Source organism: Canis lupus, chromosome 13 (genome assembly GCF_011100685.1).
Source record: "Canis lupus familiaris isolate Mischka breed German Shepherd chromosome 13, alternate assembly UU_Cfam_GSD_1.0, whole genome shotgun sequence".
NCBI classification, from domain to species: domain Eukaryota; kingdom Metazoa; phylum Chordata; class Mammalia; order Carnivora; family Canidae; genus Canis; species Canis lupus.
In genome coordinates this window covers 4257915-4280666 of record NC_049234.1, presented here as the reverse complement: position 1 = coordinate 4280666, position 22752 = coordinate 4257915, and the positions used below count along the sequence as shown (strand labels likewise).

At 44.5% G+C, this 22752-nt stretch overlaps 1 protein-coding gene across 1 annotated transcript; it reads right to left on the bottom strand.

The window, feature by feature from the left end:
* Nucleotides 1-1524: 1524 nt before the first annotated feature.
* ODF1 (outer dense fiber of sperm tails 1) lies at nucleotides 1525-10996 on the bottom strand. The gene is made up of 2 exons (XM_038555247.1): nucleotides 10540-10996; nucleotides 1525-2086 (listed from the first exon to the last, which is right to left on the bottom strand). The coding sequence occupies exons 1-2, from the start codon at nucleotides 10854-10856 to the stop codon at nucleotides 1654-1656; spliced, it is 750 nt and encodes a 249-aa protein (XP_038411175.1). The 5' UTR covers nucleotides 10857-10996; the 3' UTR covers nucleotides 1525-1653.
* Between the last annotated feature and the right edge of the window lie 11756 nt (nucleotides 10997-22752).

The window sequence follows — 22752 nt, the reverse complement described above, 5'->3', positions numbered from 1 at the left end:
GGAATAAACAGCAGCCAGGAGCCCCCTGGAGTGGTGCCTTCCAGAGGACGGAGATTCCAGTTTAAGACCCATGTGGGATTTCATTTGACTCCACAGGGTGAAATTTTCTCAAAATCATTTTAAAAATTTGTAACTTAGAAACTAGAATATTTCTAAATCAAATCATGGCAAGACACTAGTAATTGTAACTACAATTTGGTACACACAAACATACTTCTTTATATTTAGTTCCTAGGTAATAAATTTTTAAGATGTTCGTTTTTTATTCACCACCTGTATTAGAGGGCCATTACTTCCCTCAATTGAAAGCAAACTGTGTCTGCCATCACCATCAATATTCTTTAACCTTGAACTTGAAGCTTTTAAAGAAAAAAGACTGGGAGAGCTTTAAGATCCCATGCAGAGTTTCTCAACCTTAGCTGCAGGTTTGAATTACCTTGGGAGACTTTGAAAAGTCTTGATGCCCAGGCATTAGAAACTCTGGAGAGGGACCCAAGCATCAGTAATCTTTCTTTCTTTTTTTCTTTCTTTCTTTCTTTCTTTCTTTCTTTCTTTCTTTCTTTCTTTCTTTCTTTTCTTTCTTTTCTTTTCTTTCTTTCTTTCTTTCTTTCTTTCTTTCTTTCTTTCTTTCTTTCTTTCTTTCTTTCTTTCTTTCTTTCTTTCTTTCTTTTCTAATATTTTTCCCCTTTGGTTTGGCATCCATAGTTTTGAAGCTCCCCCAAGGGATTCCCATCTGCAGCCAAGGCTGAGAACCACTGCTTTAATCCACATGTAGCTGAGACCACTGAAAGATTCACTGCCCAAACCTAAGGGTTTTATGTTCCTTGCAAGAGTCAGCTCTGAAACCCGCCAGTGTCTCGTTCTGATCCCTCCCAACAGATCCTTTTTCCTTGACACTTATTTCTGTCTTGGCTCACAGGCACATCCACGAGGATCCACACTCAAGTGAAATAGGTTAGCATTTTGTGATACGCTAGTACATTGTGAAAGCTGTACTTTCTCCCTCTTGAACTTTGAACTGAAACTCTGTGCTACAAGTTGTTTCAGGACCTGAGAGCAGATCGTTGAAATCAATCACAAGGAGGTTGCAAACCAGCTTGCCCCAGAGCTGGCCATTTCCCGGAATCATAGGCATGTTGAGAAACGAAAAGCTGTGTGTGGACCCTAAATCCCTGAACATGCTTCCCCCCAGTTCTGGGCTTTCGCACTCTGATCTGTGCCCATTTCCCGGCCGGAGCTCGGCTCTCCAGTGCTCCCCACTGCGGTAGCTTTGCAAAGTGCTTGCTTCACCCTAACTAGTCTCCAGTCTGCTCTACCAGTTTGGTGTCTGAGCTAGACCATCTCACTGGATCGTTTGGAAAAACAGCGTCTGGGGATGGCCACCCAGGGAGCATCTTTCCCTGGGAGCTGGTGGTCGCTGGTACGGGAGGACCCAGAGGACCCGCCGCGCGGGTTCCAGCGATGCCCACTAGCCGCGCGGCGCTCCCGGGGCCGGTTGAACCCAAAGACTGAGACACAGCCGCGGTGGGTTGCGGTTATGTATTCAGTTTCCTAGGGACTCGAGTACCACGGGCCGTGGGAAGGGGGAGAGAAACACTGGAAGAGCTGCCTGGCTGGAGTACGGATTTCCACTAAGTCATGGGCTCCTACGGTTTACAAAATCATCTTTCTACAGGAAAATCGGCTCCCGCAGGGATAGCATGGGCTGCAAGGGTCACAGGGGTTGCAGGGGTTACAGGGGCTGCAGGGGCTACAAGGACTGCAGGGGTTGCAGGGGTTGCAGGGAGACGTGCAGGGGTAGCATGGAGACTCAATCTTGACGCAACTCCCCAGCCCATAGGAGTAAGTCACGTCTTTCTCGTCCACGCACGGCGGCAGGCTGAACTCTTTGCAGATGTTCATGTAGCTGTACTTTTTCGACCCGAGGCAGTCGTATCTGTTCTCCCGCTCGGCCGACACGCACACCTTGCCGTCCTTCACCCGGACTTTGACTTGATCAGGCTCAAAGCCGCACACGTTTACTGATCCTAAAATGTTACTGCTACAGCAAGAGGAGGCCAGAATTCTATTTGTTGTTCTTCTCAGTCTGGAGTGGAGAGAAAAGAAAGGTGGGAGGAAGAAGCTCAGATCTCAGACACAGCTCGAGAAGCAGTATTTTGATCTCTATTGTTTTATTACTATTATTTTTGAAGTAAAGGCTGGGCCCAACTTGGGGCTTGAACTCACGACCCCAGATCAAGAGTCACATGCTCTACCGACTGAGCCAGCCAGGCGCCAGATCTCTATTTTTTCTTTTTAAAATTTTTAAAAATATTTTATTTATTTATTCATGAAAGACAGAGAGGCAGAGACACAGGCAGAGCGGGAAGCAGGCTCCATGCAGGGAGCCCGACGTGGGACTCGATCCCGGGTCTCCAGGATCACACCCTGGGCTGAAGGCGGTGCTAAACCGCTGAGCCCTCCGGGCTGCCCTATTTTTTTCTTTTTTTTAGATAGTCATGTTGAAAAGTCAAACTTTACAGAAGTGTATAAAGTAAAAAATGAGAGTTCTCCCATGTAAAATCGCACTCTCCCACACGTAAACCTCTGTTAACAATAGACGTCTGCTTGGCTTTCCAGATCTTTCTCTTGCATTTGAGTCCCAGGTCCTCCTCTTATTAATTGTGAAAACTTGCCTCAGTTTCCTTATCTGCAAAATGGAAATAGTAACAGTACCTACATCATAGGGCTTTTGGAAGAATAGATGAGATTATGAGTTTTGCTTAATGCCACCTTTGACACATTATAAATCTTGCTTAATTATTATTGTGATCATTATTATCACTACTATTAAATGTAGACCATTAGGACTTTTTAAAAGGGGATCCCAACCAGTATAGCATTTTTTAAAAAATTTTTATTTTTCCTAGTATAGCATTTTAAATCTGCATTTTAAGGATGTCCATCAGCCTCAGAACCCAGCTCTGCTATCCACCAGATTGGTGTCACCAATGGGCCATCACACAGCCCCAGCCAGCTCCATCAACAAATGACAAGGCCTGCCTCTTTCTGCTGCTGAGAGGCTGCTCCAGACTCCAAATGTCTAGCACCAGCAAGGACAGTCACCTTGGAGGGGTTGTGAGCTAGATCCCTGTCCTACGGGACAGGGACAGTTGTGCAAGGGCTGATTTGCTCATCACTAACCACCTCCCATCCACTAACTTCTTTATAGCTTGCGATCAATCATGGTGGGATATTTACACTACAGAAATTGGAAAACACTACAAATCAGGGCTTTTTTCCTCCTCCTATCTCACCACCCCCACATTGCTAGTTGCTAAATACCTCTGTCTGCAGCCCCTGGAGCAGCAAACACAGGTCCCCATAATTCTACAGAGCTGCCTTGCAGGCCTGTGTGAATCCTTCATAGTAAAAGAATAACAATTGCAGCTTCCACTGATTGAACACTTGTGGTGTATCAAGAAGTTACTAAGAGCATAGATTCCAAAGCCAGAGTATTTGGGTTCAAATGTTGGCTCTGCCATGTGGATAAGTTACTTAGCTTCTCTGTGCCTCAGTTTCCTGTAAAACGGGAACAATAATAGTAGCTTACTTATATCTAGGGTTATTGTGAAGTTTAAATTAATGACTGAAAAGTACTTATAGTAGTGCTTGACACACAGATTGGGCATCCTAGCATTAGCCCTGCATGCTTTGGCCTTCTTTAGGGTCCATATTTTTTCTATTTGCTGATCCATCCAAAGACAACCTTTATCCCTTAACAGGAAAAAAAATCTGTGTTTTAAGAGACACTCTTGGCAAATCTTCTTGCATCTGTTGGCCTCCAAAGGAAGGTTGTGGAGTGTGTGATTTCTAGAACTTCTTCGAGTTTGACAAATCTAAACTTTGCAATTGGATGATTGGTTTAAGATACCTCTTTAATTCTCTCTTTTTATGCTGAATTTTGTTTATACTCTTACTTCGTTATATAAGTTACACAGGGGGATCCCTGGGTGGCTCAGCGGTTTAGCGCCTGCCTTTGGCCCAGGGCGCGATCCTGGAGTCCCAGGATCAAGTCCCATGTCGGCTCCCGGCATGGAGCCTGCTTCTCCCTCCTCCTGTGTCTCCGCCTCTCTTTCTCTCTCTCTCTCTCTCTCTCTCTCTCTATCATAAATAAATAAATAAATAAATAAATAAATAAATAAATAAATAAATAAATCTTTAAAAAAGTTATACAAGTTCATTGTAGAAAACCTTAGAAAATATACAGATAAGGAAAAAGACGTACTATTTTGTAAAATACCTGTAATCCTATGTAGCACTTAACATTTTGGTGTTAGATTTTCTTTTGTGTGTATGTGTATTTCCACATACCTATTTCGATTCTTTTTTTTTTAATTTTTTTTTCATTTATTTATGGTAGTCACACAGAGAGAGAGAGAGGCAGAGACATAGGCAGAGGGAGAAGCAGGCTCCATGCACCGGGAGCCTGACATGGGATTCGATCCCGGGTCTCCAGGATCACGCCCTGGGCCAAAGGCAGGCGCCAAACCGCTGCGCCACCCAGGGATCCCCACCTATTTCGATTCTTTTGTGTGTTCTTATGAAATCATGCTCATGCTATACATACTGCTTTGTATCTGTATTTTTCACTTGATAGTGCCTAACACGATTGGTTTAACAAGTGTGAGCCCTTATACTGAATGTTACAAAGCAAGGCCCTTAGAGGCTAATTACAAATGATTAAGTGGAATCATCTCCTAGAAGACACCAAGGCCAACAGAAACAACTTGTGCAAGGCACCCAGAGGACTGTGATAGTCATTCAGCTTCATTTTCACCTCCAGCACCAAGGAACGTGGGGTACATGGGGCACAGTAGTCTCTCACGCCCAGGGTGTGCCAGGATACCCACAGGCCATACTAAGGAGAAAGAAAGAGAACTGGACTAAAAAAAAATCTTTATCTCTGTAGAACAGAACAAAACAAATCAAACAGGAGAAAACTCTATCCTCCTGGATGGACAAAGAATAGCTCACAAAGATGCCCCGTGCCCTCTCTGAATGCACCAGGGCCGGGAAGCCCAAATAGCCAAAACTGAGAGCAGAACAGAGAGCAGAATGGGTGCGCATGGATCTCTCAAGAACTGCCCATGGTGTGGACATGGGCTGAGAATGAAAGTTCTTCTGTTCAGCTCAGACCTTCCCATTGGAGATGAACATATCAAAGCCGCCATAGAGGGGGTTGGGCCTCACAAAACAGGGCCGGAGGGCCCCCAGGGGGACAGCTAGGATCCCTTACTACTGCCATACTCATTCTGCCAGAGGCCTCCTGCCCTTCACAGGAAATGGATCTGGGAGCCAGTTCTACAAGCCAAAGCCGGCTTCCAGATCCTTCTCCTCCTGTTAGCAATCTAAGTCTCAGAGTGCAATTGCATGTGTTGCTGTTGTTGTTTTTGCTTAGGTGCCCCCTCTTCCTCTGGCTCTGTCACTCTGGCCCCTCTGCCCCCGGAACAGCTGCACAGAGGTCTCCCAAATTCGAGTCTTCAGGAAATTGCCTAAAACATCTTGGCCGGGTTAGGTGTCTTCTTCCTTTTGTTTCCTGGTCAGGGGTTATCAGTGGGGATGTGTGGGTGTAGAAGAAATTGCAGCAGCCACATTCCACTCCTCAGATATAACTCTGAACTTGCAACTTGACTCCTGTGTGGCGATGTACCTCTCACCCCACAAGGGAACTTCCATGGCTCTGTGACATTCTGGGCAAAGGGAGAGTAGAGTGCCTCCTCTAATTGTTATATGAAGGTGGAGCTTGGTTCATTGCAGAAGCCTCCCAGAGAAGATGAGGGAAAGCAAGTGGACCAACGGTATGTCTGCAGCTCTGGGATGCCACCTCTTCTCCCTGCTGAAGCTAAGTTCATCTGAATGTATGACCAAGCTCCTGAACGTTAAACAAAAATTCATATCTTTGTGCCGTTTTCACAAAGATGTGAATGAGGTTCAACCGGTGCTAAATAAAATAATGAAGATGTCAAAAAAGACCTGTCTCTACCCAGGAGCAAAGGGAAGTAGACCCTCCAGTAGCCATCCCTGAGTACTTTGCTTTTTCTCCTAATTGTAGACCCTTTCCAAAAACCTACTAAACTCCATTCCTCCTTTCCAAGTCATCTTTCACTTCTTTTTTCTCCCTCTTCCCTTTCCTGCCTTGTCTCTTTTCTGACTTTTGATACTGAAGAACACCACCTCACAGGAGCAGAGGAGCAAATGCAGGTGCATCAGAGGCCCCAGCAGTGCTTGTTAGAACACAGGTGGCTGGGCCCCACCCCCAGAGTTTGCAATTCAGTGGGTCAAGGAAGGAGCCAAAAATATGCATTTCTAACAAGTTCCAGGTGATGCTGGTCCAGAGCCCACTCTGAGAATCACTGACCAGGTGGTTAAGCACATGGATTCCAGACTCAGGCAAATGTGGCTTCAAGTCCTGGCTCACCCAACTCCTAGTGGTCAAAAACATTGCTCCCGAATCTGTTTCGTCATCTATAAAACAAGCCAAGATGTTACAAGGATCAAATGAAGATGGAATGTGGCACCTAATTTTCACTCAATAAAGGGTAAGTCTCTTTATTTTTTTTTATTTTTTTTAAAGGTATGTGTTTATTATTTATTTATTTTAAAGATTTTATTTATTTATTCATGAGAGACACAGAAAGAGGCAGAGACACAGGCAGAGAGAGAAGCAGACTCCATGCAGGGAGCCTGACGTGGGACTCGATCCCAGGACTCCAGGATCACGCCCTGGGCCGAAGGCAGGCCCAAACCGCTGCGCCACCCAGGGATCCCGGTAAGTCTCTTTATTAAGCTATTCCAGGCTCCACCTTACTCAGACTTCCCTGGAGCCCAAGGCTCTAAGTGACCAAGCTCCAAGTCCTGTATCTTAAACAATAAGGTCAAACCAAATAATATACATGCTTTTGGCCTAGATGGGCAGCTATTCCTACCCCTGCCCCCATTTAGGTGACTAGGCTTTGAGACCTGTGGGCAGAAAGTATCATGAGGAGAAAGGAACAAGGGGCCACACTTGCTTCCCAGGCTTACAGGGATGCTGAGGAAGAGGGTGCTATGCCCTGGGCTGTGGGTCAGAGCTTGAATGAGTGGAGAGATTTTCACGAGGGCTGAGACCTGGGAGGTACTGCTAGACCCCCATAAGGCTGACAGTCATTGACCACACCAAGTAAGAGGGACTCAGTGAAAACCTTAATCACTGAGCGTGAAGGGGTAAACAAGGAAAGAAAGGAGGAGGTTTGGGGTTTTTTGTTTTTTTGTTTTTGAAGTTTGCAGAAGATGGTGCCCCTCATGTGGAGATTTTCAGGGGAATTTCTCACTGAGATTCAGATCAACCATAGATAGTTGGGTGAATGAATGGAAGCACAGTCTCAGTCTGAGTTTCTAGGTGTTAATTAGTAAAGGGTGTGAACCTGAGCCCAAAGCGCCTCTACAACACAGCTGCAAACCAAGCATTTGTCTACAAGGACTAGCGCCACCATTGGCAGGGGTCAGAGCCAAAAAGGTGCTTGCATTCATTAGATAATCGACTCCTAAATGCAGGGCAGAGGAGGGGATGGTTTTTGTTTGTGCCCCTTCGGTCCAGAGGACAGGGAATCCCACAATGCTGATAGTGAATCCAGTGCAAACTTATGGCAGGCTAGTGGCATGGCTTCTTACAAAGGAAGCCAGATTCAGGTACTGCAGTCCCTCTAAATCCAGAAGAGGAAGAAGTCAAGGGAACCACTAGTGCTTGTGGTGCAAAGGGGAGTTTGAGGAGGAAAAGAGAATCTCAAAGAAGCTAAAAAAATAGAAGTATTTACTTGAGCCTCTATTAAGGAAGGTACTGCCAAGGTGTCTTTGGAAGCAGCTGCTAGGTAAAAGATGGAAATGGACTGGACCTATACCTAGTCTAAAAATACATTTACAAACAAACAAACAAACAAAACCACATTTACATCAGTCAAAAAACATACACTCAGAAATGCTCAAGAAACGTAGGGGAGAAATGTCATCCAAGGATTCTTACCAGTGATTAAAAGCAGATTGACTCTCACACAGAAAAACAATTCCAGTGGGGCTGTGGCAACTATAGACCAGGGACAAAGAACCTCAGGACAACACAGCCTGGCATCTGAAAGAACATGTCATACCTAACCAAACTGTTAGCATTATTTAAAGGGGTAGAAGGTCATGTGAATGTGATTTCTAAACTCACAAAGCCTTGAGCAAGGTTTCACACCAAAGATTGTCTTAAAAAATTGAATCAACATGATATTTCTGGATCTATTTAGTCAGGGCTTGGGAGCTAGGTGAGAGATAAGGAAGAAGCAGCATTTCATTGGAAGAAAAAATATTAACAGTAGGAGTCCTCTGGGACTGGGGCTAGATCAGGATTTAATGTTTTCATCCATGGTCAGGAAAATTGAATATTTAGGTTTGCAGGTGACACTAAGCCCTCCTGGATAGTCAAACGTCAGACTGTCAGAAATAGAGCAGAGGAGGGTTTCACAAGGTAGTATGAATGGGAAGAAAGTGGCTGGAAGGAGACACAGGACGGTAAGCCTGAAGTCATATCTAGAATGGACTCAGTTATCAGTTCAGAGACTGGAGAATTCATGTAAAGACATCACCAACTTTATATACTGCCTCAGGCACAGAAAAAAAATCAGCAAAAATCCAGGCATTGTTGGGAAAAATATCACAACCCATAGAAAGCATTCTGTCTTATATAAACCACACTGCTGAGAATTAAGCTTGAGGTTGTGTCTACTGCATGCCAAGAAATAGGGACTCTTAGAGCTGGTGGAGGGTGCCCACAGGGTGAGAAACAGAGAGGCACTCTTTCTGGAGAGTCTGGAGAAAAGGGACAGGCAGGAGACAAAGGCTGGAAGGGATTGGATCAAGTGTTTTCAAGGATTCAGAGGCACAGGGATGGTGGAGACAGGCCTGCTCACAAGTAACCCTTCCTATAGACCAATTTAAAAATCCCTGACTCACAGTGTGCAAAACTTACATAACTTGATCCTCTAAGGAGTAAAAATAAAAACTTTAAAATTGAATGTAGATGAGTTTATAGGCTATAGCCCCATTCCAAACTATTGAGAGGGGTTTGTTCCTGACCTTTGGTGACTGATGACTTGGACAACAGTTGCTCTATTGCCCTTTCTGGTGGAATATCCCAGTCACTGTTATCAAGTGTCTGTATCTCCCATCCACCCAGCCACCCAGCCACCCATCCACCCACCCATACATCCACTTACCTACTTACCTACCTCTCTAATCTATTAATCTACCATGAGAATAGGAAGGATGTTAAGGATAGAAACTTGCAATGAGTAGTAAATAAGTCCCAGAGATCTAATGCACAGTATAGTGAATATAGACAACAATATTATATTATGATCATCAGACTTGGTAAGGGATGATAATTATGGAACATGATAGAGATGCTAATTATCGCTTCAATGGCATCATCATAATATATAGATGTATCAAACATACTATACACCTTAAATTACAGTGTTATATGTCAAGTATGTTTGGATCAAAAGGTCTATCATCCATTTGTGCCCCCATCTTTTTAAAAGTAGTAGCATATTAAGTAGCTTTTCTTGCCTCTTTCATTCAATACAGCAACACATAAAATGCTTCATCGTTCTGCGTTACATCTACCTAGTATCCCAGTGTAGTTTATTTATTTATTATAATAAATAAATTTATTTAACTAGAGTACAGTGCTTTCAGCAACTGTTTATATCAATTATACCAGACTAGATGGCATACAGTGGAAAGTTAGAAATAGAAAGCTTTCTCCAGGCCATAAAAGGAAATGTAATCAAACAAAATAGTAAAAAGTAGCTTTGAAAATTACCCAATTCAGTTAAAACCCTCTCAACTCTGTTCTGAAAGTCCTCGGTTCTATAGTTCATACGTACAACCTTTGCCACTCCTGGAGGAGGCAGTCAACAGGACCGTCCCTACTCCAGATGGATTTTAAGGCTGCCTGGAGTTGGGGAATGGGAGAAGGGTTTTCCTACAAAACCGAGGAAACGCCTCTGTTGTTCAATTTGCTCCCCTGCTCTTAAAGCCTCTGGCGAACATTAAGGATTTGATCAATGGTTATTGCTTCTCCTGTAGTCGTTTCTGTAAGCCCAAATATCCTCAAATCACTTTACTCATAACCAGAAAAAATGTTTAGTTTGCTCCTTTCAATAGCTTTTTAATGACACCTCCTATTTCTTTCCCTCATTAAAGCCACATTATCTATCATGTTGGCACTCCTGCTATAAACCCACAACAACCTTGCCAATCGACATCATTACATTGTCTTTTGAGAATCTCACAATTCCCATCATGGACCCGTCTACTCTTCTTTTCTTACATCTTTGCTAAGTCACCAGAGTCATTCTTTTGAACCCTTGTCATCATCATTGTTCAAGTATCAGCTGTTACCTCCCCTCCCCCGCCTTCAACTCCCAAGGTTTAATACACCGACTTATAAAAAATCTTAAAAAGTCCTTTTACTTGGCAAGCTCTCTCTTTTCATCTTCTATGGCTCTAATGGCTTTCCTCTCCAAACTTCTGAGAGATGGTCGCAGACAGTAGAGCTTGACGTCGCACAGGCAGCACGGGTAGAGATCACACAGGCCGCAGGAGCGCGCTCGCTTCGAGTAGCACAGGCAGTAGGGGTAGGGGTGCAGGTCGCAGCAGCAGTACGGGTGCATGTACAGGTCGCACAGACACCGTGTACATTCGTCAATGCATCTCAACTGCCTCAGTTCTCGGTCCACCTTCTTTATGTCCCTTCTAACACTGTCCAGAAGACAACTCAGTGCAGCCATTACAGTCACACCTTATTGTTTTGTGAGTACCTTTGGGAAATGGCACTCGGGGGGAAAAAATTATTCTAAGCTCTTCTCAGAAGTTTCTTTTAAAAATAAATGAGGCACGCATGATTCAGTTACTTTAAAGCTTGAGTTCTGTGACCTCACCACCCTCTAAGTATGTCATAGTCTTCTGGTTACCATGTGAACTATGCACAGCCGTGCTCTCCAGAGACCCTCCCTAGAGTTACAGAGCTACTCCCAGAACCATACTAATGTTGAGATTTCATTCTCCTTGACATGGGGTGGGGCCCTCAAGCAATCCCAGCTCTCTGGGGCTCATGGCTATCACTGTCCATGTCCTTGGCTTGAGTGTGTGTGTGTGTGTGTGTGTGTGTGCGCGCGCGCCTGGTTACAGCCACTAAGATCTCAGTGTAGGGGATGGTAGAGGCCCTGGCTCCTTTCTCTGTGCCCTTGTACCTCTAGCCTTCACTTGACACTTAGCTTCACCCCCTCATACTCTAGGAGTCATGCTGCCATCTCGTCCGTATATGGAAAGCTTGCTTGCTTTACAGAGCTTTCCTGTGGTTCTTCTGACCATGTCATTCTCAAGGCAGACTTGGTCCTTGGCCTTGTGGCCCTGAGTCTCTGAGTCCTGCGCATTCTCTGCTATCTGGCACCCTGCTATCCTGAAGCTCCAGTCCCTGGAGTCCTGCTCCCCAGGACTCAGGCTCCTGTCGGTCACCACCTCCCAGCGATTTCTCCTCCAGTCTTTCATCCAAGCCTCTAGATGCCCTGTCTCCAAGTGCTTCTCAGGTGTTACCCCTTAGTACTGGGACAGCCAACTGTCTGAAGTGGCTTAAAGCCAACTACCCAAAAACCTCACTTGGGCCAGTTTCCTGTGCTCCCAGCTGGATCAGTCAGTATGCTGGGCCATGGGCTCAACCTCAGCCTTGGTTTGGGTACTTCTATTCCTTGGGCCAGTCCCTTCAACCTGCTACCCAGCTCTCAAGTCCCCTTTTCATGGAGGACAGCATAGGGTACTTGAGGGCAAGCAGGTGGATGTAGCACTGGAGAAGGAGACAGGACCGGTTTTGAAGGGACTTGTGGGCCATCTAAGCAGGCTGACCTTTATTTTTAGCATAATGAAGAATGACTAATTTTCTTTTCTGCTGAGAGAAGTTGAAAGGTAAGTCTGATAGCTGTATACATCCCCCAGCATGGTAAAGGGGACAACAAGAGAGGTGCCTTTTGAAAAGCAGGGGCAGCCAAGTCTAGATTAGATGACTATAGGGATGGCTAGAAGAAACCCAGTGGTGTCCCCTTCCTCTCACATCCACTCAGACCCATCCTATCTATTCTCCACCTCTCAGCCAGAGTGATTTTCATATATAAATCTGTTATCCCCCACCTAATACCACCCACCCTTCTCTGTCCTCTTAGAAAAAGGGCCCAAATCCTTATAAGGTGCTGAACAATAGGGCCTCTGTCTCCCTCTCTCTCTCTCCTCCCCCATCGTTATTCCTGTAGTTCATTATTTTTTAGTCACAATGGCCTTTCTCAAAGTCTTACTCATTTCACCTCATTCAAGACTTGTCTGCACACTGTTCTCTCTGCTTAGAAATTGAGCTCCCACCCCAATCCCTTGATCTAGTAGTCAACTCCTGAGACATTCTTTAGATCTCTTAAATATCCCTTCCTCAGAGAAGCCTTCCTGGTCCCTCGGCCAAGTATAACTCTGCATATTCCTTTTATCACATCATTTGTCTGCTTCCCCAATTAGACTATAAGCTCTATGCAGGCAGGCACCTTGTTTATTTTTGTTCACCATCGATACCTAATGCAATGCCTAGAGCGTAATAGGGGCTTAACGAGTGAGTTCAACAGAACTTGTGAACAGAATGATGGTGAAGTGTGGGAAGAATCAGTAATGACCCCCTTGGTTTCTGGCTTGGCAGAATGGCTGCCATTGACTGAGGAACCCTGGAGTAGGTTCAGGGTTCTTCTCATTCAGGAAAAGAAATATACTGAGAAAAAAAGAGGACTTGGATAGAACCCAGGGAACAGCAAGATATGGAGGAAGTGAAGGGGCTCACGATCACTCATAAAAGGAGTAATCAGAGGTGAGCGCCTCCTACACTGAATTCTCTTGTGTATGACTAGACCACGCCTAGTATTCCCCAGTACTCCCCAGCCGTGACCCAGGAGGGCCTCTTTCTGGGCAGATGAGGTGCCTTAGTAAAGAAAATAAGTTTCTCAGGAGGTATTAGAATGGGAGGCTGGCCACTGACTCACATGGGATATGTTAAAGCAGAAATGAATCATTCTCCTCTATAGACAAATGCTTACGTCTTTTAAGAGTGATCTGCCCAATTCTGAAGCGTGAGCTCTGTTAATAGGAATATGGCCCACTCTTTCCTGAGAGTTCACTGCAGGAATTATACAGATCTCTTTAGCTCCAAAGTGATAGACTTCTGAACTCTTATATCACGATGAATTCTAACCCTTTAGCAAATGTCAGCAAAGGTTAAAACAAGCAAGCTTTTGGTTTTAGATTCTTAAATACACAGGTTCAGGAATTTAAGTACACACTTCTGTATATCAATGGCACATTACAAAGATGGTTACGGCTTTATTTTAGCCAGGTTCTTCCATGATCCTATCCTCACAGTGATTTTACTCTTCACCATAAAGCATATCCTTGACATCATTTCAAGTGACTTAACAAAGGTGGTATTTCCTTTAAAGATCAGATGGAAATGTGATCTATCCATGTCAGAAGGAGAGGTAGAATCACCAGATTCTACAGAAACCCACAGGAATGATCTGCAATCACAGTCCCCTAAAGCATAAACACAAGGAGCTTCCATGGGCTCTAACACAGAAGTAGGGGCCCTTTCTTACATAGGACTATGTCTGTGGAGGCTCCCATCCATCCCCCCTGGCTAGTCCAGATAGAACCCCCTCTGGGATGGAAGGCAGGCCTTGGCAATTTCCCTCTGGGCAAAGAGTAGGTGCTTGCTCCTTAATGTTGGTGGAACTGTAAGCCAAAGAATGTCCTTCTACCTGTTCTACTAGGTGTACAGCTATGGGTCAAGTCCATTTAATGGGCCTAAGCTACAAAGATACTCCTCTACCAAGCACTAGATCCATATGTGATACTTACACATTGAAAGCAAAATCCTATACATAATGTATTCTTGACTATGTTAACAAGAATCCATAGAAGGGGAGAAACCCCCTCAGAAATGAACTGTGGTTATCTCTGGGTAGTGAAATTATAGATGAGTTTTTAAATTCTCTTTTCTATGGGCACCTGAGTGGCTCATTCGGTTAAGCATCTATCTTTGCCTCAGGTCATGATCCCAGGGTCCTGGGATTGAGTCCCTCATCAGGCTCTCTGCTCAATAAGGAGTCTGCTCTTCCCTCTCCCTCTACTCCTCCCCCTGCTCATACTCTCTCTCAAATAAGTACATAAAATCTTTAAAAAAAAATAAATTCTCTTTTCTAGACTTTTTGTGATTTTTAAGTGTCTTCATTGAGGTTATTGCCAATTTTATAATGAAACTTTTTGAGAGTGTACTGTCTGTCACATGATCAGCTTTGCATGTGACCCACTGACCTTCCAGATCTAGGTATACTTTCACAAAAGAAAAGACTTTTTTTTTTTTTTTGAAAAGACTTTTTAATAAGTGAATTTTATGCAGTATAAATGGGAAAATGCCACAGATTATTACTGGAGATGGGGAATAATTCAATGCCTTTGTTTTGGAAGCCCTAACTCACTGCTCTGCAGACTGAGCAGTACTAGCTACATTGTCAAATAGGACAATTTCTCGACCACATATATAGGACTACCCTGGTTAACAACTCCTCTTAAAACAAAGCTCCTTTAATAACAAAGACATCTCTTTATTTTCAAAAATAATTCGAGCGATTCTGGCTTAATCCACAATTCAAAGTAATGTTCCGCTAGAGTCTAACAGTCAACTAAGCAAAATACTGCTGTGCACAACTTAGATTTGTCTATGAAAAAAGCAGCATACAGATGACTCACAAAATACCTTTCTACATATATCATGCTAGAATGATATATACCAGATAAGTACCAGAACAGGACTTCTTGGGGTCTCTATAAGCATAGCCCATACAGAGAGTAGGATAAACTTGTCTGGTTCTTACGAGGAGGGGGGAAAGGAGTTATCTTTCCCCCTTGGTCATGTGACACGAGGCTGTCCGAAACTAGCCTGAAGGGGCTGAGGCACCCATCATACCTGGCAAGGACCTGCAGAGCTGGGGCTTCCTTCTGGTCTCACTCCACATCCAAATCTCAAACACAATTGTCTCTTCTCCTTTCCCTAACCATAGCCCTTCCTTCTTCCTATGTATATATTACTTTGTTCAATATACAGTATCATTTTAGTTTCTATTTCAATTTAATATATTACTCTGGTCTGACATCCCAGCAAATAACCCTAATCCTCCTATATAATTTCTACTACTGGTCATAAGGATTTCTGGAACACATCTTTTGTTAACTAAACTATTACTATGCAATCTCTACTATACTGCTGTATACTTACTTTTATATCTGTCAGTTGTCTCAGGCCTGCATGTCAGAGTATATAGGATTCTTTAAATGGAAAAAGATTTGGGACAGCCTTAAACGGAAAATGGCTAAAAGGGAATATCCTTATCCCTCTCCCCTAACAGAGGCTCTGGCCTTAGCTCTCCGCTGTTCCTATCAGAGAAACTACCACTTCCTCTCACTTGAGTCTCCAAGCATCTTCCCTTCTAACAGAAAGAAGTAGGAGTGAAACTCTAAAGCCTGGGGTCATTCTTCTAGGTTTCTATCTCCCCAAGGGTGAATTTCAAAAATCTTTCACATGCCATTTGACTTTACCTTCCTTTCTAGTTTTTTTTTTTTTTTTTTTTTTTTATTCATGAGAGACACACACAGAGAGAGAGAGGCAGAGACACAGGCAGAGGGAGAAGCAGGCTCCCCGCAGGAAGCCCAATATGGGACTCGATCCCAGGATCCCAGGATCACGCCCTGGGCTGTGGCACTAAACGGCTGAGCCACCCGGGCTGCCCTTCCTTTCTAGTCTTAATACTCAGTTCATTTTTTAAAATTTGCCCCGACAACTTATTTACTCCATGGTTTAAAACTGAAAAAACAGACTGAAAGAAATCTGAAAATTCTATATTCCCAATGTAGTAAATTTATGGTTACTGAGAGAATATGGTAACCATGTTTCTCCAAACACATGGTCTAAAGGGATCATGGTACTTAGATAACTGCAGAAAATCCAGGACTCAAGACTTTTCTAACTAGGTAAAACTGTAATCACACATCTTCATTTGTCTATGATAATATGGTTTGTAGGTAGTCAATGGGAAACCTGTCCATCTGACGTGACATTATTTAAGCAAAGCAAACAAGGAAAAGGGAGGTCCCAAAATATAATTCTGAACAACTTTAATATTGACAAACAAAATTCACCTTCTGGGATGTCTGGCTGGCTCAGCAGTTGAGTGTCTGACGGGCTCAGGACGTGATCCCAGGGTCCTGGGATCGAGTCCCACATCAGGCTCCCTACATGGAGCCTGCTTCACCCTCTGCCTATGTCTCTCTCTCTGTGTGTCTCTCATGAATAAATAAATAAAATCTTTAAAAAAATAAAATCTTAAAAAAATAAGAAAATAAAATGTTCTAGAGTGAATTGTTTCAGCTAAATCCTCAGTGAAAAAGCCTCTGCCTCTAACATCCAAGTGGGTTTCAGGACCACCCTCTGTGGTTTGCTATCCAGGAAGTCTTCCTATCATGGATATCCAATGTTTGGCCTGCACATCATCCAGGGTACCTTCTTTTGGTAAAATAACTATCTCCCCTCCTACCCTGCCCTCTGCCATTAGGTACTACCAGTAAAGTTGCCCAGTCAAGGGGCAGGTATGTAACCAACCATCCAACTCATCCCATCTCTTCTGGGAATTTGATCTTTCACAGGGAGACTAGTGATAGCTAGAGCTGACAATAGACTCTGAAGAAATAATACTTTAGTTAACTGCCCTATTCTGTTGTTTTCAAATTGGTTCTTTAGCTTTTCTTTGAGTCTGTGAGCTCTTCATATTCTTCCAATAAATTCCTGTTTCTCTTACATTATTCTTTCAAAAAAAATTTTTTTAAGTTATTCTTTTAGTGTCAGTTACTTATAACTAAAGAACACAACTGATATGACAACTTGCCCCCGTGGACCCAATGGGGATCACTGCAAGCTTAACTTGTAGGTCAACTGTTGCTCCAGTGGACCTTGTCCTATGCTAGCCAGGCCCCTTCCTCTTAACCCAGAACTAGCTGTATCAAGGTAGCCACCGTTATTAAAGACCATCAGTAAGTGCACATAGCATTTTAGACCACTGACAAATCAAAACCTGATACTGCTAAGAAATGTTGACTCATAAAAACCAATTCTCTCTCTCTCTCTCTCTCTCTCTCTCTCTCTCTCTCACCTGGGAGGGAAGAAGCTAAGGAGCAGAGTGAGCATGGAAGGCTCCCAGAATCTGCTGTTTGCATGACCCACAGTTGGAATTTAGGGAAGAGATGAGCAAATGTACCAGTAGTGGTGATTCACACTAGGGAAATGTCTAGAAACACCCAGGAAGTCCCATCCATTGACACTGTCCCTGGGGCATGAGAGACATCACTGACATCAGAACCTCAGAACTTCAGCTTTGGAAACTGGAGTCATCCAGACCTGTTTCCTCCTCAGGCAGGAATCTCTGCTTGAGCACCTTAGGCAGATAAGCGTGGAAGAACTGGGGGTTCTTTATGGAATGAGGTGTCCCCTTATGGTTTAAGATGACCAGGACTCCTATGACCAACCATATTAGCTCATATAATTTTATCCCTCTTCCTCATCCTCATCCCCCCAACCTCCCCACACCTGTCCTATGGGGTCTTTAACAAATATCTTCCTGCTAAATAAGCTGAGGAGGGATGAAGAAGAAGAGGATGTTGGTCGATGACTTTCCTTTTTTTTTTTTTTTTTTAAAAAAAAAGAGGTTTTATTTATTTATTCATGAGAGACACAGACAGGGGCAGAGACATAGACAGAGGGAGAAGCAGGCTCCCTGCAAGGAGCCTGATGTGGGACTCGATCCTGTGGCTCCGGGATCACACCCTGAGCCAAAGGCAGATGCTCAACTGCTGAGCCACCCAGGTGTCCCGGTAGATGACTTTCCAGCTATGCCCAACAGGAGTGAACTTGGGGAGGGGAGTTTGCTCTTAGCTGGTGGGGTCTGAAAAAGAATCTCAGCAGTTAGTTCCTTTTTTCCTTTCTGCAAGTAAGATCACTCAGGCATTATTGGGAAGGAGGCATGGGGATTTTATAGGCCAAGTATATATATGAGTAAATTTCCTCATTAAGATTTGAGGAATGGGCATGGTGTTAGTGAAACCATCCTGCTTTGCTGGGAATGAATGCTTTCCCAGATGTGGGATTTTAGTGTCAAAACCGGGGCAGGGGATGCAAGGCAGGAGAAGAAGGTGGGAGTACAAAGTGCCTCTAGTGGTCCATCCACAATGTGCCCAGTTTAAATGATGGAGCTGGCCTCCATGGGGTGCAGACTTGTGTTTCTGATTGCTTTTTGTTTTGTTTTGTTTTGTTTTGTTTTTGTTTCTGCTTTTAAGGCTTCATTCAGAGCACTGAGTTCTCTGTGACCACTGTGGGCTCTGACTCCTCTTTCCTCCACCCTCTCATAAACACACATGTCCCTTCTCTTCCCCCTCCCCTTGAATTCTCCAAGAAAAATTGTTAGTTCCAATCTGGGTTATTCTTGATGAGGACAGAGACCAAAACACTTCCTTAAACTTCATGCTGGAATCATTCACACATAAGAGCACATTTCCTTGTCCCCCTGCCAGAAACAGAAAGGCTTGCTTCCACTGCAGACGGAGTCCCAGTTGACTCAAGGGGGTCAAGAATGTTTATTCTCCAACCACTGCCACATGACTGCCTAACTCCTAACAGATGCTTACGCGACCAATCAGGATAGTTGACATTAATGAGTGCTTGAGCCTCTGACAGGCCAATCCTCACAATGACCCTGTGAAGGAGGGACTCTCTATCCCCACCTGACAGATGAGACTGAGTTCCCCCAGCAAGGGACAGAGCGAGGGATCCTCCTGGGCAGTCAGCCTCCAGTGTCTTTGTCTTCAAGGACCAGTGACCCTTTTGATGACGTCTCTTCCCTTCTGCCTTAAAGATGAGAGAGGAATTCAATTTGGATATCGAGACTTTTTGGGTTTCCTGCTTCTGTCATTATCCACACACCTGTGGCCTGATTGCTGTGCATTTTGTTGCTCAGAGTAACGTGATTTTCTGCCTGCTGCACCCCCAGGCCACCTGCTGTCACCTTGCTCACCTTGGGTGAGGCTGCTTCCCCAGTGCCTCTTCAGGGACTCACTCAGATGCTCTCTATTCTCAGCAACAGTTTTCCTCTCTTCCCCAAAGAACACCTTTCACCAGGAATTCCTTCCCTCGCATAGCATGGAGGACTTGTTTTGTAGAGGAGCAAGAGCTCTGTCAGCTCCAACGGTGGAAGATGCATTCAGAACAAATGATTCCCGCAGAGGAAACGCCGCATCTCTCTGCCAGGATGCTCTGCACGGCAGTGGATTTGCTACCTCTCACTGGGGTTGCTTTTAACCCAAGAACATGAAATGCAAAACCCTCTTTTTTTTTTATACTTATTTATTTATTTATGAGAGAGAGAGAGAGAGAGAGAGAGAGGCAGAGACACAGGCAGAGGGAGAAGCAGGCTCCATGCCGGGAGCCCGACATGGGACTCAATCCCGGGACTCCAGGATCGCGCCCTGGGCCAAAGACAGGGGCCAAACCGCCGAGCCACCCAGGGATCCCCGCAAAACCCTCTTTTTACCTCCTGTTCATCTGACTCAGCTTTCCAGGGAAAGTGCCCAGGAGCTGAAGTACATTCAGATTCCTGACTCTTTCTCAACTCTCCCAGCAGAGAGAGAACGAGGTGGGACCTTGGTTGCCAGCGCTGGAGTGAGGCTAGGACTCAGGGTCCTTTGAGCTGTGGGACAGGAAACCCAAGGAGGAGGAAATGATTATGCAGATCTTATTTATCAATATGCACTGTGTTAGAAATTAAAACTGAGAAGTTTACATGCAATTATTTAAAAATAATAATAGGGCATCTCGGTGGCTCACTCAGTTAAGTATCTGACTCTTGGTTTTGGCTCAGGTCATGATCTCAAGATTGTGAGATCAAGCCCCACTTCAGGCTCCGCACTCAGCTTTCTCTAAAACATTTAATTCAGCCTCACTTTGTAGAACGTTGTTATAGGGCTTTGGGGGCATCTGCTTACCTGTTGATCCCCTTCTCTAAGAACTGAACTCCACTCCCACCCATCAGGTGGAGGATTTGGGGGCACCTGGCAATAATCCTTCTGAGACAAGACCTGTTTCCCACCCTAAGTATAAATTTCTGTACCAAGAGAGGTCCCCAACCACAGCTAGTGAGCCAGGCTCTTTCTTCTGGGAGTTGAGCACTTGAAGACATGAACTAAGTGAGTTTGAACTCAGGAATCAAGGCTGCCATTGTGGAGCCCTTGGTTCTTTATGGCTGCTAGATCTTGTTTCAAATATTTCCAATGATAAGACCCCTGTTTTAACACATTGCTAATTTATTATCCCATTTATTTGTTCCTCTAGCAAACTTCCAAAGGTCAAGAGCAACTGTGGATCTCAACAGAGTAGGAAGTTAAAAATTCAGTTGTGAATATGGGTGTGTGTGCACAACTATGGGTGTGTAAAAGAAAAAGCAGAGGAGTTCATTAATTATAAATGAAATTTTAAAAGTATATGTAGCAGGACCCTGGCTTCAGCCAAACTGTAACCCTGTTAGGGACTTGGTTGAGTCTGTCCATCCTGTGGACTGGAACGGTAGGTCCAGCTAGTGTCCACCTGCTTTTTGAAATGGAACCCACCTAAAGGAAGAGGGAGCTTAAAGCTCAGATTGGAGGGAATCCTGGACACACTGTAGCATGAAGTCCATGGCCTGATACCATTCTCAGCCCTGTACTATGTCCATCTCCTCCCCTGCACAGATTCACATTGTCATCTTGAGTAAGGAGACATGGCCAGGGCTTAGGATGGAAGGGTTCACAAGCTATTCTGTAAGATGAGGGTTCTAAGCAGTAATGGCAGCTACACATCCCAGGCAATGTTTGAGGTCCTGCCTGGGTGTTCAGGCATTCAGTCCTCACTGCCAATCCTTTGAGGTGGGTGCTGCTGTTACCACGTTTCCCAAGTGAGGAATCTATAGCACAGGGCGCAAAGGCACTTTCCCATGAATATCCAGCTGACAAGTCCCACAGGAAGAAGGTGTGCTTGGGGACATCCCTGTGGCTCCAGGCATAACCCCAATAGGCAGTGCCTGCTAACAATGCCCCCGCCGTAAGCTCCCCTAACACTTTCAGTGAGGAAATGGTATTCCTGGAAGCTGGCACAAGGATTTCCCTTAGGGGAAAAACTCTATATTCAAGAAGGGGAGGTGGAGAGGGGGCCAGGGGAGTGAACCCTGAGGGGTCCGGAGCCAGGGCAGAGAGACAGCTCACCTCCTGTGCCTTAGAAACCAACAAACAGGGGCACCCAGGTAGCTCAGTCAGTTAAGTGTCCAACTCTCGATGTTGGCTCAGGTCATGATCTCAGGGTTGTGAGTTTGAACCTTATGTCAGGCTCCATGCTCAGTGAGGAGTCTCCTGGAGATTTTATCCCTCTGTCCCTACCCTTATGTAAGCATGCGCTCTCTCAAATAACTCTTGAAAAAGAAGGAAAGAAGGAAAGAAAAGAAAGAAAGAAAGAAAGAAAAAGAAGAGAAAACTGCAGTTTCTAAGATATGAGTGGGAAGGGAGAGGAGAAGGAGAAAGATGAGATACAGACTGACATGGCCAATAGAAAATCCCTCAGTGGCAGGAGGGCTTCATTTCACATGCATTTTATTGAAGAATAACATACATATTGGCAAATTATGAGCACCCAGCCTAGTGAATTTTCACGAGGTGAACCTACCCTTGTAACCCATAGTTACCTCAAGAGGAAGGACATTCTGAGGACTTCTTCTTGCCGGAAGCTTTCCCTCCTGGTGCTAAAAACTTATTTTAGCTGGTTTTGAACTTTATGTAAATGGAAAAATACAAAAATCTACCTTTCGTGTTTCACTTGTCTCAGTCAATGTTCTAGTTGTGCGTCTCACCTCTGTTGCTACCTGTGGTTATGTTTCACCCCCTTTTCATTGCTGTGCAATAATCCAACATGCCACAACCTCCTTATGCTCTCTACATGGATGAGCATTCCCGGATGGACATTTAGGCATTCTCCATTTGGGGCTGGCTGGCCATATGGTCTTTCTCACATACTATTTGGTGGACATTCATAGCGTTTTTGTGGAATGGAACTGCTGGGTCAGGGTGTAGGGTATGCATGTGTTCAAACTCTACTAGACACTGCCCAACAGTTTCACAAAGTGTGTATACCCATAAACAGTCGGTAGTGGGTTAATTTTAAGACTAAGGAATGTCCAATCTCTTTATGAATTTGTGCCGCTGTGATAGAAACTTCCATTCCCTCCTCAATGTTCAGTAATATCTAGCACATCTCACAGATCACTTATATGAGTGGAGTTGGGGCTTTTCTTTTACAAAAATTGAAGAATAAGCTGAGGTTCATGGCAGGGCTACACTGATATAAAGCACAGAATAGCACACAGAAGCTGGTGAGGGTCCCACGAGCTGTGGGTGACACCAGAAGCCCAAGCCCCGAGGTGGCTGTGAGAATGCCAGCCTCCTACAGAGATCTTGGAAAGCATCTTGGGCATGCACAGAGAGGTC